Raw genomic sequence first — 16,556 nt, 5'->3', positions numbered from 1 at the left:
TACATATTATCAAGAAATCGAATTAGTTTTAATCTCATTGATTTTAACAAAATATTTTTTTACTTACTTGTTTTTAAGTAACTTGTTTAATAGCCATATTTAACCATGCTCATACTTTTTAACGTCAAATGTTTTTTTCCCCACAATTAACAGATTTATGTTTATTAAAAGCAGTTTGAATGCATTTTTAAAATATTATTATAATAAAATCACATGCAACTCTTACATTTAATTTATGAATGACTGACAAATATGCATCACATTAAGTTAGTTTTGAAATTAGATTGCAAGATTACAAATAGAAATTTTATATGCAATTCAAATACATACATCTTAATTTTAGACCTAAATATTTTTTTTTATAAATGCAGTGACGCATGTGCACATTTACACCTTCAGCCTTTCTGCTGTCAGACGTCAGATGCATGTGAGGTTAACCCTAAATCACCTTTTACAATCAGTCGCTCTTAGTAATTAACCCTGGCAAAACATGCAAATTATAACAGGTAGCTTGGTATTATTTACTTTCTCATCTTCATTTACAGTGAACATGAATTCATATGAGCTGCTTTTATAATGCTTTTTTTGTCGTTGTTGTTTTTGGAGTTATTTTTGCAACTGTGTACCCAAAATAGAAAGTAATTTTGTCTTTGTGTCTGAAAACTGAAAGGCAGAAATTTGACTGTTGTAATTAGTGTGTGGCATCACATTCATGTTTATCGGGTCAGAAGTCTCTCGTTTATTGAGAGGTTGGCGATGGTGGCGCCGTCCTGACATTATTACGCCGTCTCTGCATGTTCTGTTCTGTTCTGTTTGAGCGCCAGCCTGCATAATAGACTTCTAATGAGGACTGGACACTGTAACACACGCCGCCGCAGCTGCATGCTAATCATCTTTAATTTCATCAGATTTATATCATCATTTCCATATAAAGGACGTTCAGTCCATTTAACAATCATATTAGCCATCCATAAATTCTTCAGAAGTAGTAATGAAATAATTTTGATGGAGCGCACACTGTTACCGTAATCTCGCGATGCCTTATTTGAGATTACGAAATGAACAATTTGTGCAACTGTTTCTGGAAAGTCAACATGCCAGATTTGGCACTTCAGTTTGGGACAGAACGACCATTCCTAACAAATCACGTACAAATCTTAGCGCTTTTCAGTTGAGTTGAGATCATGCATTTTGACAGTTTAGTTTGACATTTGGCTGAAGTTTGACTGAATGAGTCCCATTCAAGTAAATTAATTATTTTTTCATGGAATTATATGGTGTAATGACTTGACTGGGACTCAGAAGTATGGAGTATTTAACATTTTTTTTAATGTTTTTGAATGAAGTCTCTGTAATATCATTTAAATGTTTGAATTTATTAATACTATATATAAATGACTCAGAATTGCAAGATAAAAATTCAGATTTTTCCCCCCCTACAGTTCTAAGATTATATCTCATAATTGAGATGTATTTGTTTCCACCACAGAATAAAAAAATAAAAAAGGTAATTGCAACTTTTTATCTCACAAATCAAAAAAGTAAGTTTATATCTAGCAATTCTGTGAGTTGATTGCAATTACCTTATTTTTAGAATTTTATATTTTTTTTATTATATACGATTTATATATTTAAATTACATATAAAACTCCCATCCATTTGAATTTTAACACTGAAGACTGGAGTAATGATGCTGGAAATACAGCTTTGATCACAGAAATAAATTACATTTTACAATAGATTCATACAGAAAAATTGTAATAGTATTTCACAATATTACTGTTTTTACTGTATTTTTGATCAAATCGCTAAATGCAGCCTTGGTGAGCATATGAGACTCAAAACATTTAACAAATCTGAATTATTTCAAACTTTTGACGAAGTGTGTGTATATATAGTTTTACATATTTTTTAAGTTTTATTATTTTATAGTTTGGATATATTTTTAAATGAAGAAATATTGCAATAGCCTATGAATTCATATATTGAATTTTGTTTGAAATGTACAACTTATTTATGGAATTAACTCCTCGATTATATATTATATGATATTATATTATTAATAATTTAATTAAATAGTAAAAACACCAGCAACAACATGCAGCTGTGAGCTTTCTGTCTTGAAATCTGTTGATTAATATTATAATATATTAATATCTTCACTTTTAATATCCAACATAAAATAAATGCACAGATTATTAACATGTGACATTATATATATGTGTGTGTGTGTGTGTGTGTGTATTATTCAGGTTAAAATTCAAGATTATTAAAAGCATTTCAGTAAATGTGTTGAGATGTGAGATGTCATGGAAAGTGTTTCTTCTTTGTTTTCTTTGGGAATTTGAGCTGATTTATATTTGGCAACATTGGTATTTTATTCCCCGCTCTGCTTCATTTATTCCCATCTTGTGAAATGTGAGTGTCGACATTATCGCAGCTATTTGAGAACATGCTACAGTCAAAACTTTTATTTTCCCAATTAGCAGATTGGGTCACCCGGATTGACCTGCAGGATCTGCAGATTTGCAAAGCGAAACAAGTGTGTATGCCTGCCAGTAGAAGTGTTTGAGTACAAACCCACCATCTGGCTCCTCATGCTCCTCTCAGAAGTTGTTAATTAGGCTCTGTGCGGTACTCTTAAGGATTTTATCTGCTGTAATGGTGGTGCCGTGACCCGGGCTGAACTGAGCCTTATCTGCTCTTTAATTACACGTTTCAGCAGGCCGCAGGTTGGGCTCTAATTCAGATAAGAGCTGCTTTCCCATTAGGTCGCTGTCTGCCCACAATAGAGCTGACTATGAATATCCATACAGTAGAGGAGAGCCATTACAAACAAAGCCTGAGAGAAGGGGATCAGGCAAGAGGAGGGTTTGTGGAAGAAATGCATTAATGATTTGAAAAGCTGAAAACAGGCTGCTGTTTGTACATTATGCATGTATTAAAGATAAGAGAGACTCAGGTTGTGTGAGGTTAGGGCACTTCAATTATTGTCAGAGAGATGCATGTGAAGAATATGCTCAATCTGTTTTGCTGAAGTTTCATGGCATCAGTTCTTTAATATTCAAGAGATTGTAAAGATATTTAGTAATTACACAAGATATCCTTAAGTTATCTTAAGATATATTTAATGTCAGGTTTACCCATGCAATTTCCCATATAAACACAAAAACCTCATTTTTCATTTGTATATTTTTATATTCTAGCAGAATATATATATATATATATATATATATATTTATTAGGGCTGTCAGTCGATTACAATTTTTAATCTAATTAATTACATGATGTGTCGATTAATTAATTTAATTAATTGCAAATTACACTTGGCTGTGAAAATACCCCCAAAAGATTATTTAAAGCTATTTTTATTGTAAATGAGAAAGTATTAAGTAGACATTACAAATAGTAGCTTTAGAAAGAAATTTAAATTTTAAATAGAATTTATTTGATTCAACGTAAAATGTATTACACATAAACGTTTAGGCTACAATGTTTATGTTCCACAAAAGAAAGTAAGTCATTGACGTTTGAGTAAATGATGACATAATTAAATTTTTTTGGGTGAACTATCCCTTTAAAGTTTTTTCCCCCTTTTTTAAATGAAATAATGCTCTAAATAAGAAACTAAAACTGCCAGCAGGTGGCCATAAATGTCTTTATGAGTCATTCATTCATTCAATTTGTTCAAACGGCTGATTCATTCAGGAATGAAGTAAACGGCTTACTTTATGAATGTGCCTTTTGAATCGTTGATTCACACGATTCATTCAGAAACTAAACACCGCTGTGCTGCTCGGAGACGCACAACAATTCTGCTGTGACTTTATAGGTAATATTTTTGTCTGCAAAACTGAGCAAAAACAGACAATATTGTGTGTGTGTATATATATATATATATATATATATATATATACGTATATCAGTAAGATTTTTAATGTTTTGTTAAAGAAGTCTCTTCTGCTCATCAAGGTTGTGCTAATTTGATCAAACATACAGAAAAAAAACTGTAAAACTGTTAAATATTATTGCAATTTAAAATAGCTGTTTTCTGCGTGAATAGATTGTAAACTGTAATTGATTGAATTTTCAGCATCATTACGCCAGTCTTCAGTGTCACATGATCCTTCAGAAATAATATGCTGGTTTGTCTGATGTGTTTATGTTTCAGGTGGCCAGATGGGAGCACAGGACCAGAGGTCTGACCCGTCTGTTCGGCGGTCCATACGTGGCCTGTTATGCCCTCGCTGGACTCATCCTGCTCCTCAATGTTTACCGCAGTCACAGGTAACAGCATCCACCGCTGTATTATTTATTGTCACAGGTCAACGGCAAAGCAGTACTCAGAATCGCCGTTATTGATGTTGTAAATTAATCAAGTGACCCATTTTGTCCCATTTTGCATAAGACTTAATAAGACATAAGACAAAGGTTCGGCGTTTACCTTTCACCCTTTCATTGATTTCATCAATAATAATAGTGTGGCATCTGCCTGACACGCTCATCTGACCAGCGGCACATTCAGCCGCTTATTTCATTTGCCGTTGCCATGGCAGCCTTCTTCTCCGTGCTGCTGATGCTGGGTCACCGCATGTGACCGCGAGTGTGTCTGTGTGTGTGTGTGTTAGACGGGCTGCTGCTATTTTCTACCCTGTTAATAATTGATTAAATCCTGTTACACTACACTTTGAGCTCACAACTTTTCCAAGATCAGGGTTTCTGCCATCTTAAAAAGTCTTAATTCACCCTTCCACAAATGAAGGCCTTAAAAGGACTTAAAGGGACAGTTCAGCCAAAAATAAAAATTCTGTCATTTATTCACACTCTTGTTGTTCCAAACCTGTATGAGTTTCTTTCTTCTGTTGAACGTAAAAGAACATACGGTAGCCATTGACTTCCATAATATGGAAAGTCAATGGGTACCGTCAGCTGTTTGGTTACCAACATTTTTTTAAATACCTTCTTTTGTGTTCAGCAGAAGAAAGAAACTTGTACAGGTTTGGAATAACATGAGGGTGAGTAAATGATGATCATTTTCATTTTTGAGTGTACTATCCCTTTAATTCAGAGCGGAAAGTCTTAGGGCCAGTTTTAATAAAAAATTGCACCAGCGCAAACCATCTTTTGGCATTAAAATAGTACTGTCAGGATTTACTAAAGACGCACAGTAAAGAATTAGCACTAAACAGGCATGGACACAGTAATCTTATTGAATATGCATTTGAAGGGGTTTTCGCCATTTGTGCCATTATTTAACGCCCCCCAAAAAAGCATGTCTTAAACTATTTTGCTCTTGAAATGGCTGCAGTTGTTGCTGCTAGGAGAGGCAGAGAACAGAGAGCACGTGGTAGAAGGGAGAGGATTTTTTCCACACGTATTAATTTATTTGGAATGCCAGAAGAACACATTATCCGAACATATCGTTTGCCAAGACATGTTATTTTCAATTTGCTTCAGGAAATAAAAGACGACTTGGAACCCTCAGCTAGGAGTGACGCAATACCAGTCTATCAAAGCTTCTAGCAAACCTTCATTTTTTGGCCTCCGGTTCTTTTCAACATGCTGTGGCTTCTTTATTTCTTTATTCTTTATTTGCAGCTGCGCTAATTTGCGCTACGCTTGATATATTGCGTTGGTCGATATGTAAATGAGATGTTGCGTCTGTGTTCTTTAATTTGCGCGTTGTTAGCAGGAATTTTCCACGCCATCGGCGCTGTTTTGGAATTGTGCTCTCGCGCTAATTTGCCCTGTTTAGTAAAACTAGCCCTTAATTTCATAAAGTCATAAAGTTTTTTCAAAAAGAACTGAAAAAAAAGAATATCATCCTCCATATATTTGTCTTGTTTTCCAATACAAATATCTGAACATCCTTATATCAAGATACATTTACTTAAGATGCAAACTTAACATATGAAATCTTGTTTTCTGAAAAAAAAATAATAATAATTCAGCAGCATTGAGTTTGTTTAAAACAAGATTAAATGTCTGTCAATGGGGTATGAAAACTTGTTTTCTTTTTGAATTAGGTTTATTTTTATTATCTCATTTTGATGAAAACAAGACTTCTTATGTAATTTAGCTTCTCCAGTAAATGTATTTTAATTTAAGAATCGTTAGACATTTGCACTGGAAAACAAGACATTACATTTTTTTGATTTTGGTATTTATTTAATTTTTTTAAATATAAACAACACTTTTCCTAATATCATACAGATTTCTCTAATTTGATCAAACAGGATTGAATGTTTTATAGTGAAACAAACCAACTAGTACACATTGATATTACTTACTGATGTTTGTGCTGCTGTTTTTCACCAAAATAATGTCACTTCCTGGAGGATGATGTCCTATTTTTTCTTTATTATTTATTATTTAATTTTTTTATTAAACATGAGGGCATGGCCTACCTGTTTTAAACTCTGATGTTGAGCATAATAATTAGCCCTTGTTCAGGTGATTGTTCAAGTTTAGTCACAGGGCACTAACTGAGTCTCTTTTGATGCTGGGTTGGAAAACACGTTAGTTTTAGCTGCATCTTCTTCTCTCTCAGTCATGCCTGGTTTCTTTCATCTCATTTTTTTTTTTAAAGGAAATTACATAAAACAGTCTATATTTGTAATTATTCTGCAATGTCTTTTATTATTCTTTAACACCATTTTTTTTTGGTTTGCCATAAAGTGTGAGTCTTTAAGGAGTCTGTGGAAACTTCCTGTTCTTTGTTAAGAAGGCGGCGTTTCTTGGGCTATTTTTTTCCACCTTCCTGATTTACGTACGTACCACCTGCGTGCAACTTTTGTCAGCAGGTTTTTGTCACAGTGACTGTATGGACATTTTTCCATGCCAATGGAAACTGGCCATCTGTGTGTTCACTCAAGCATGTGAGAATCTGAGACAGGAAGAAAAGGAAGAGAGAAATAAGATAAGTATTACAACTGTGGATATAATCATTTATGAGATCAAGCAATGCATTGTGATGTGCATAATTAAATAAATAGTTCACCCAAAAATGAAAATTTGCTAAAAAATGTGCTCACCCTCGGGTCATCCAAGATGTAGATTAGTTTGTTTCTTCATCAGATTTGGAGAAATGTAGCATTGCATCAGTGTCTCAGCAATGGATGCTCTGCAGTGAATGGGTGCACTGAGCGCCGTATCCCCAAACCGACCAAACATTATTAGCATACAGATTGACATCTATTATATTTAGCCGCATTCCATTTATAATTACGTTTACATTAGTGATGAATCATACACAATAATAAAGGCATTATGCATGCGATGATTAATTACACTGTGGTTGCGCACAAATCCTTCAAGAATTGATGCACTGAAAGGCAGCGGATAAAAGCTATTCATAGAGTCTCGGAGGATCTGAAGGTTCCCGATGCCTTTGACAGTTAATCCTTTCTTAGCAGGATTTCATGTTGCAAGCACAAGTAACTTTCCCTACGAGCATCATAGTGATGGTTATTATTGGTTAATCTCATGATAAGGTTAGTTGCACTGTTCAGTTTGTTCTGCCAAGATACAATTTCAGCACCTAATCACACTGATTCTCAATGCATTTATTTAATTTAAGGATTTAAGAGTGTTTATCACGTTATTTCTGCAATTTTAGATGTTTCACCACCATGTTCTCACACAATGTTGAACTTATTTGTTCTGTTCTCATAAAATTAAGAAAGAAGCCATGATAAAACAATAGCTAAGGCATGATACTAAGCTCAATCTGTAGAAAAAAAAAAAAAGTATTTTAAAAGCCACTTGCACGCTTACCGATGTTTTTAACGTTTTAGCTTTGCACCAGTAGGTGGTGTTGCAATTAAATTAGCATATTATTATAAAGGCATTGTGGTTTCGCTTTGTTTGAAAAGCAAAATATTTTCTTTTGAATTCACAAAAATGTTGTGATACTGCCTCAGTTCCTGTTTGGCATCAACTTTTTTTTAAATGTGACTTTTTAGGAATCAGTGTTATTTTTGTATCACTGAGATACTATTATAGTTTATAATAGTAATTTGAATTAGGTTTTTTTTTGTAATTTTTTTTTTTTTGCATTTTCATTTTTTTATTATTTAAAAATGTAAGTAATTTTTTTTGTGTCTTTTCATCATTTTTATTCGTTATATATTTATTTTTCAATATGGCCATTGGTTTTTTACCCTTATTTAGGTTTGGACCAGTAGGTGGTGCTATAATTAAATTAGTTTACAATTATGAAGGCATTTTGGTTTTGTTTAGTTTAGAAGCCAGTGTATTTTTGCATATTGTTCAATATACAAAACTTTTGTGTAAATACTGCCTCAGGTTTTTACCAGCAACAAATATTTCAGCAGAAAAACAGTATTTAAATCTATGCAAAATGGCAGAAAGGTGTACGACAGAAAAATCTGATCATCAAAACCTCTAAAAATATGAGATCAATAAAAAAAAATAAAAAAAAGGATTTGCAAAACAGAAAAGTTCAAGTTCTTTAAAGTATGTTCATTTCTGCTCTCAATACTTGGTCGGGGGTCCTTTAGCACAAACTCCAGCATCAGTGAGGTGTGGTATGACGCGATCAGCCTGTGGTACTGCTGAGGCACTATTGAGCTTCAGCTCATCTGTATTGTTGGATCGACTTTTTCTCATCTTTCTCTTGAAAATATCCCATAGATTCCATATGGGCTTCTGGTCAGGCATGTTGGCTGGCCAATCAAGCACAGTCATATCATTGGAAGTGGTTTTGTCACTGTGGGCAGGTGCTAAAGTCCTGCTGGAAAAGGAAATCAGCATCTCCATAAAGCTTGTCAGCAGATGGAAGCATAAAGTGCTCCAAAATCTCCTGGTAGACGGCTGCATTGACTTTGGACTTGATCAAACACAATGGAGCAACACCAGCAGACGTCACGGCTCCCCAAATCATCACTGACTTCGGAAACTTCACACTGGACTTCAAGCAGCTTGGATTCTGTGCCTCTCCAGTCTTCCTCCAGACTCCAGACCTTGATTTCCAAATGAAATGCAAAATTTACTTTTATCTGAAAAGAGGACTTTGGACCACTGAGCAACAGTCCAGTTCTTTTTCTCCTTAGCCCAGGTGAGATGCTTCTGACATTGTTTCTGTTTCAGAAGTGGCTTGGTAACTCTGTTCCTGAAGACGTCTGACTCTTGATGCACTGACTCCAGCTTCAGTCCACTCCTTGTGAAGCTCTCCCAAGTGTTTGAATCAGCTTTGCTTGACAGTTTTCTCAAGCTTGCGGTCATCCCTGTTGCTTGTGCACCTTTTCCTACCAATTTCTTCCTTCCAGTCAACTTTGCATTTAATATGCTTTGATACAGCACTCTGTGAACAGCTGCTCTTTCAGTAATGAGCTTCTGTGACTTCTCTTTGTGGAGGGTGTCAATGATCGTCTTCTGGACCATTGCCAAGTCAGCAGTCTTCCCCATTACTGTGGTTTCAAAGAACAAGAGATACCTGGAATTTATACTGTAGGGATGGTCATTTAATGAAACTCAAATGTAAATATTCTAATATTTTGAGATACTGGATTTTTGACTTTCATGAGCTGTAAGCTCTAATCATCAAAATTAAACAAAAAAGCTTTTGAAGTGTTTTACTTTACATGTAATGAATCTAGAATATATGAAAGTTTCACTTTTTGAAATACGTTACAAAAAACCTGAGACATCCAAACATCCAAACCTGAGGAGTACATCCCACAAGAGCTCTCTTTGCACAGTGTTGAATGCTTTAGAGAGCTCGACAAAGGCCATAAACATGTCCTGATAAAAGTGCTTAATAAAAGTATTCATCACTTTCAAAAAAAGAAAGAAAGAAAATTACTAACTCCAAACTTTTGAGCGGTAGTGTATATTGTAACACAAGATTTCCATTTTGAAAAAATGCTGTTTTTTTAAATTATATATTCATAAAAGAATCCTGAAAAAAGTATCACAGGTTCCAAAAAACATGAAGTAACACAACTGTTTCCAGCACTGATAATAAATCAGCATATTATACTGATTTCTGAAGATCATGTGACACTGAAGACTGGAGTAATGATGCTGAAAATACAGCTGCGCATCACAGGAATAAATTATATTTTAAAGTATATTAAAATAGAAACTGTTATTTTAAATTGCAATAATATTTCACAAAATAACAGGGTTTTTTCTGTATTTTTGATCAAATAAATACAGCCTTGATGAACACAAGAGACTTCGGTAAAAAATATAAAAAATCTTACTGATCCCAAACTTTTGAACGGTAGTGTATATATATATATATATATATATAAAAATGCAGGTCAACAACCACAAGCATCTTCAAACCCCCAGTACAAGAGTTAATGGTGGATGATCAGAGGAAGCAGACAGAATATCGATCATCTCATGATGCATTGTGTTCATGTAAATTAAACTCAGGAGGCACTTCTGAGACGAGTTTCTCCAGACAGAAATAAGACAAAGAGAAATGAAAAGCGTATTATTATCAAGCAGGGCTTTGTATTGATCAAATACAAAGCCCTGTGCGTCACACCTTAATGCTTTCCTTTTCCTTCACATCGAGACGTTTCACAGACATGAGGACGAAACACTCGGCGCAGCAGTGAGATTGATCACAACTCAATATCAAAGCAAAGTCTGCCTGTGATGACTCTTGGATTCTGATATTACTGCGCTTTATTTTCCCATGATGTACTGACTCAGCCTGTGAAGCACAAGCTCCTGTTCATTCAGCACCAGACACATGATAAATAAGTGTGGATATGAGTTTCTTTAAAGCAGATGTGTCAAACAGTGCAGTTAAATAAATAACATTCAATTATTCTTAAAACACTGCATTATATTCATATGAAAGCCCATGATATTCTATTTTTACACAGCGAAACATGATTTTCTTGCTCACTATTTTTGACTTGTTTTACACTACAAATATCCAAACACTCTTAAATCAAAATTACTTTTTGGTATTAAGGTATTTATTCTTGTTTTCTGAAAACAATAGCAAAATTAAGTAAGTTGATGCTTAAAACAAGAAAATAGAATATGTCAGAAAACATATCTTGATTCATTTTGCTTGTATCATTTTGCTTCTGAAGTAAATGTATCTTGATTTGAGATTGTTTTGCATTGTATGTGTACTGGAAAACAAGACAAAAATACTTTAGAACATTTTTTTTTTACATTTATTATCCAGCTTTTATTTTATTTTATTTTATTTTATTTTATTTTATTTTATTTTATTTTATTTTATTTTATTTTATTTTATTTTATTTTATTTTATTTTATTTTATTTTATTTATTTTATTTTATTTTATTTTATTTTATTTTATTTTATTTTATTTTATTTTATTTTATTTTATTTTATTTTATTTTATTTTATTTTATTTTATTTTTATTTTATTTTATTTTATTTTATTTATTTTATTTTATTTTATTTTATTTGAATGACCTGAGCCAGTTACTAATTTTAAAAATAGTCTGTTTCCCCTGCTTTAAACTAAAGACAAAAACATACCTCAATGTTTCAGTTTGAGTGAAACAGTACAGTTTGTACTGACGACACACATTTAGTTCAGAAGCCGATCATCTTCTGTTGCTTTGCTGAAAATACCCAAAAACTGATTCAGATGTGCAGCAAACCCAAAGATAAAGATGGCCTTATGGCGAAAATGTTACTTGCATCATCATTCTTATATAATTCTTCAGAGAAATCCTGTGGGTGCAGGTGTAGGACTGATGAAGAGCTATTAGTCTCTGACAGTCCACGCAGGTGTGTAATTGGCAAAATGAAGGTCAATGAAATAAATGGGCTACATTTTCACACGCGCACACACACACACACACACACACACACACACACGGCCTATAATAGCGGCAGACGTGAGTGAGTCTGAGTCACCTGTGCTCTATAGAGGTCAAACTCCTGCTATCTTCAGACTGAGGTTAGGTAATACTGCGACTGACGAGGAGACCATGCTGCTTCAGATCTCTATAAAACACCGGATGTAATGGAAACAAACGTCTGAGCAGAGAGAATCAAAAGGTCATCTTCGGGTTCTGGAAAGACGTCGCGCAGTTTTACTGTCAAAAATGAGTGTCTCGTAAGGTGAAGAATAGCTCATATTCTGAACGGATAATAGGATAATGAACTATATTAGTTGATGAAAGGAGGAGAAAACACTGTAAATAATTAAGCTGCTTCTCTACATATTCTGCTTGTTCTTGTTAGGAGTCTATTGCAACCCTTCAGAATAACATGCAAAAATGTTATAAATAAAGATTACTGGAGTGTGTTTTACAAGAAAGCACAATTTCAGTTTTTTTACTTCAAACTTTCATGTTTAAATTAGTAGCTTTATTTGAGTGTACTGTATGGATGTGGATCTAAAGAACAAAAAAAGTGTATTGTCAGCTGAGGAGACTATGCTAAAAATGTTTATATATGTTTCAACTATACCTAAGTATGAAAAAAAAAATATCATCATAATTCTAAGTACTTCTGGACTTTTTCCACAATTTCACAAGAATTGTGATATGTAAACACAAAATTGCAAGGAAAAAGTCTGAATTAAGAGATATAAACTCATAAAAAAAAACGCTAAATTGTGAGAAAAAGGTATGATTTGTGACAAACTTGTAATTGTGAGGGAAAAGTGCAATTTGTGAGATGAACATGCAATTGCAAGAAAAAATGCTAAATTGTGAGAAGAAAAATTTTAATTGTGAGAAAAAAGTATGAATTGTGAAATATAATTTCACAATCGTATGGAAAATATGCAAATTGCGAGATATAAACTTGCAATTGGAAGAAAACATCTAATTTTGAAATAGAAATTCACTATTGTGAGAAAAAAGTTTGAATTATGAGATATAAACTTACAATTGCAAGAAAAAATGCTAAATTGTGAAAAAAAAAAGTATGAATTGTGAGATATAAACAAGAAACTGCAAGAAAAAAAACCACTGCCACATAATATCAGACTGGACAAATCCATGTTGGCAGCCACTGAAAAGTAATTTATTGTGGGTAATTGAAATGATTTGATCTATTAGTATTTAAGAGGTGTGTTTTTGCAGAGAGGATTTTCTCAGGCCTCACAGAGAGGCATATGGCGGCTCTTTTTGGCGTACTGAATGTTCTGCTGGTGTCATCTGTATTCCTCTGTCAATTATACAAACCGTCAGCCGTGTGGAGCTGAAGCTGAACTCATTGGCGCCTGTAGATGTAATAGTCCTATGAAAGTCATAATTAGCAACATTGAGGTGGTTAAACTTAACTTGAGGTAGATGAGCTCAGGATGAAGACTCATTTAAAGCAGTGTAAAGATGAAGTGTGTCATTTCAGCCTAGTAGAGTCACCAAAAAAAACTGCAAAAAAATACTCAAACCAAACAATTGTAGGAACCATATGCATCTTTCTCCATTGACACCCCTTCAGAAATAGGTGTAAAAAGCCATTTGGACAAAAAAGTAAAATTTTGAAAGCAACTTAAATAGCTGCAGCCAAGCAACTACCATTGAAATAAATGATTCTCCAGGTGTTATAGATCTTTTTGATACACACACACACACACACACACAAATAAATAAATAAATAATTCTAAACACTCCTTCCATCTACCATTGGTCAAAACAGATAACCCCACCCATATTCAGACATTCCTGTCCCCAGTGAGAAAAAAGATACACACATTGAAAAAATATGATTCCCAAATCCCAATGCACACAAACTTCCCAGATTACGGAGTGCCCTGTTGGTTATAGTGTTTACTTCCTTTTTAATTATATTTTTATTAAATATTTATTTGTGAAAAATTCTTTGTCATCTAAAGTACAAGTATGTTTATTTTACACATTTTTGTTTTAATACATTTTCAAATGATTTAAAATTTCTTAAATATTAATTAAAATAAATACAATTATATTGGCTTATTATCGGCCATCGGCCACCCTGCTTTCCAAGATATCGGCATCGGCTGTCAAAAAACCAATATCGGTCGACCACTCATTTTAATGTCCGAAAATGACACTTTACCGTGGTCAAATCTTTGTGTAGCCGTGACCCAGAAAACAGACATTGATTGCAGTCCTTTCCGTAACACTGACCTTTCTTTCTGTTTTTGTTCTGCGTTCTCGAAACCTCTTCATCCCTGACCAGGTGCTTTTCAAAGGCAGTGAAGGTCCAATTATTTGTTTTCAGGGCCTTAAAGAGAGCTGCAGGAGAAAGGTGCAGGGGTAATTACTCTTCTTCGGTCTGAAAGATCTTCCCTGCTGATGGTGAGAATTAGCCCGGACTGCTGGACATGTTCGGACGGAGCAGTGGGACATGGGCTCTTTATAAGGCTTTGTTAGGATTCAGCTGGTGCAATGTTGACCGTCTCTTCACGCTGTTTCGGTTTAGCATTGCTTGTTCACTATAAAGTGATTTTAAAGGACAGAAACGCCATCTGTGCGTGGACACTCCAAAAAAATATTAATGCTTTTGCTGCATTTCCGCTCATCTCAAGTTGTTCACGGCAAAGAAAATATTTTAGTTTTTTATTCAGTATTTTTGTCTTGTTTTCCAGCACAAATGTCTAAATGTTCTTCAGATGACTTGAGATATTGAATCTTGTTTTCTGAAAAATGTATTTAAATTAAGTGAATTTATGCTTAAAACCAGAAATAAATAGGTCCGAATTTTTTCTAGTTTTAAACATAAACATTTAATTTTGAAAGAATTAAAGGGATAGTTCACTCACCTACATCTTGGATGCCCTGGGGGTAAGCAGATAAACATAAAATTTTCATTTTTGGGTGAACTATCCCTTTAAGTAATTTAGTGTCACGAGATTTTTGTATATTTCAGATATTACTATTTTAGGTATCACATTTTAGTTAAGTATAATAACACTGCTTGTGGCTCCTTCAGAAGCATATATTATGTCTTAATCTCACATAATCACAGAGATCACAGTAAGTCTGTCAGGCTTACCAAATCTCAGCACCTCAGAAACGACATGTGCTGTTAAAACTGATGATGCATCACTGAGAAACCTTTAAAATAACAGCATCGCATGCTCTTGAAGAATAATTTCCATTCAGTTTCCATTGAGGTCAGATGAGTTGGAGTTTTCCAGTGTGCACTCAGCTTCATTTCTTTCAGTCAGTCTGACAAACAGTCGAGTGACTAAAGCATCGTTGCAGCCTGCATCCCATCTGTACCTCCACACGGGCCAAAGAAAAACCTCCAATCACAGTCTTACCAGACGCTTCTGTAAAAAAAATCTATCTTTCTGACCCACTTTTGCTTCGGAACATATAATCAATTTACTGTATGTCATTCAGACAAAGAGCTGCGGTGGGATGCATCGCTTCTTTTTATTCACACAACCGTATTACGTGAGCAAACAAAGGCAGATTGGAAGGATATATTTGGACTTCTAGTGATTTTCACTCACTCTCTCTCTTATGTTTGCTTTGTCTGTCAGTATTACAGTGGCCATGAAGGCTCACCCTCGCTGGGAGCCGCTGGATAACGCACATGTGTACTATGCAGGAGCAGCTCTCATGGCGCTGGGATCGGTGTTTGTGATCAGCAGCTTCATGGCTCTGGGCGTCACTGGCACTTTCCTGGGTAAATCATCCACTCACACTCCTGTACCACACTTACATATACATGCCTTACATACAAAATTCACCTAAAGTTGACTCACCAAGCGCCAAATCAGCGTTGACGAGTATATGAAACTCAGTGTTACTCATCAGTTGACCTGTACGTTTTTTTTTTGTTTTGTTTAGTTTTTTTTAATTCTAACAATTTATGGTTTAACATTTGAAAGCAAAGAAAAAAAACAACAACCATAAATATTAGGATTGTAGTTGTTGTATAAAATACTTCTACTACTACTACCACTACTAATAATAACAATGCTACTACTACTCATAGTAATAACAATAACAACGAAGGTAATAATAATGTTACTACTACTATAGCAACAACAATGATGATAATAAAAATGTAAAAAATAATTATTATAATTATAATAATAATTATTATTATTACAGGTAGTAGTATATAAATTATATAAACTAAATACTTTAGTTCAATAGTGTTATAGTGATTTTTTTATTGATTATTTTACATACAATTTCATGCCTGGAAAGAAAAAATTTATATCTGGTTAATGTTTTTTTTTTATTTCTGCATACACTACTGTTACAGGGTTTTAGAACACATACAGCATTTGGGGTCAGTAAGATTTTGAAAGAAGTCTCTTCTGCTCATCAAGGCTACATTTATTTTATCAAAAATACAGTAAAAATTTGAAATATTATTACCATTTAAAATACCTGTTTCTATGTGAATATGTGTTAAACTGTAATTTATTTCTGTGATCAAAGCTGTATTTTCAGCATCATTACTCCAGTCTTCAGTGTCACATGATCTTCAGAAATCATTCTAATATGCTGATTTGCTGCTCAAGAAACATTTCTGATTATTATCAATGCTGAAAACAGTTGTGCTGCCCAATATTTTTGTGGAAACTGTGATACATTTTATTTTTTAAGATTCTTTGATGAGTAGA

General features: G+C 33.9%; 1 protein-coding gene across 1 annotated transcript in view; it reads left to right on the top strand.

The window, feature by feature from the left end:
* pemt (phosphatidylethanolamine N-methyltransferase) overlaps window positions 1-16,556 on the top strand; it is a 58,714-nt gene that overhangs the window by 22,330 nt on the left and 19,828 nt on the right. The window contains exon 3 of the mRNA XM_016440837.1: window positions 4,172-4,287. Within this exon, the coding sequence (XP_016296323.1) occupies window positions 4,172-4,287 (116 nt within the window). The remainder of the gene's footprint in view (window positions 1-4,171; window positions 4,288-16,556) is intronic.

Source organism: Sinocyclocheilus anshuiensis, unplaced genomic scaffold, assembly GCF_001515605.1.
Source record: "Sinocyclocheilus anshuiensis isolate Anshui unplaced genomic scaffold, SAMN03320099.WGS_v1.1 scaffold454, whole genome shotgun sequence".
Classification (NCBI taxonomy): Eukaryota; Metazoa; Chordata; class Actinopteri; order Cypriniformes; family Cyprinidae; genus Sinocyclocheilus; species Sinocyclocheilus anshuiensis.
The sequence above is the reverse complement of the archived record's forward strand: the minus strand, read 5'-3'. Positions and strand labels throughout refer to the sequence as shown.